The 379-nt window shown below is 30.6% G+C and overlaps 1 protein-coding gene across 1 annotated transcript in view; it reads right to left on the bottom strand.

The window, feature by feature from the left end:
- Positions 1 to 105: 105 nt before the first annotated feature.
- FBXO36 (F-box protein 36) overlaps positions 106 to 379 on the bottom strand; it is a 54610-nt gene continuing 54336 nt past the window's right edge. The window contains exon 2 of the mRNA XM_011969148.1: positions 106 to 321. Within this exon, the coding sequence (XP_011824538.1) occupies positions 121 to 321 (201 nt within the window). The 3' untranslated portion in view covers positions 106 to 120. The remainder of the gene's footprint in view (positions 322 to 379) is intronic.

Genomic DNA, 379 nt, shown 5'->3' with positions numbered 1-379 from the left:
TGCCCGGCCAAACCTAGGATCTTAAACGCTAAGATTTTTTCCAAGAGAAAAAAATAACAGTTTTCTGGTTTTTAAGAATCTAACATTGTATATCTAAGTACATAATTGCATATCAATATTTCAAGTGATAATATATTTGAAACTTCTTTGACAAAATCTACCACTAATTAATGAGAATTTAACAGCGGTACATAATATGTTCCCTTCCTTACTCTGAAGATGTAAATTCTCTAGGAAGTCTTCATGGATTTCTTTTGCTTCTCCAGGTTTTGTTGATCGATACTCACTCCTTAGAGAGATCTTCCACCATCTAAAGATTACCTATAATTAAATACAAGGTGATATGAATTAAAATAGATTTCAATACTAACAGTTACAT

Source organism: Mandrillus leucophaeus, unplaced genomic scaffold (assembly GCF_000951045.1).
Source record: "Mandrillus leucophaeus isolate KB7577 unplaced genomic scaffold, Mleu.le_1.0 Scaffold878, whole genome shotgun sequence".
NCBI classification, from domain to species: domain Eukaryota; kingdom Metazoa; phylum Chordata; class Mammalia; order Primates; family Cercopithecidae; genus Mandrillus; species Mandrillus leucophaeus.
This window is presented reverse-complemented; position numbering and strand designations above follow the sequence as displayed.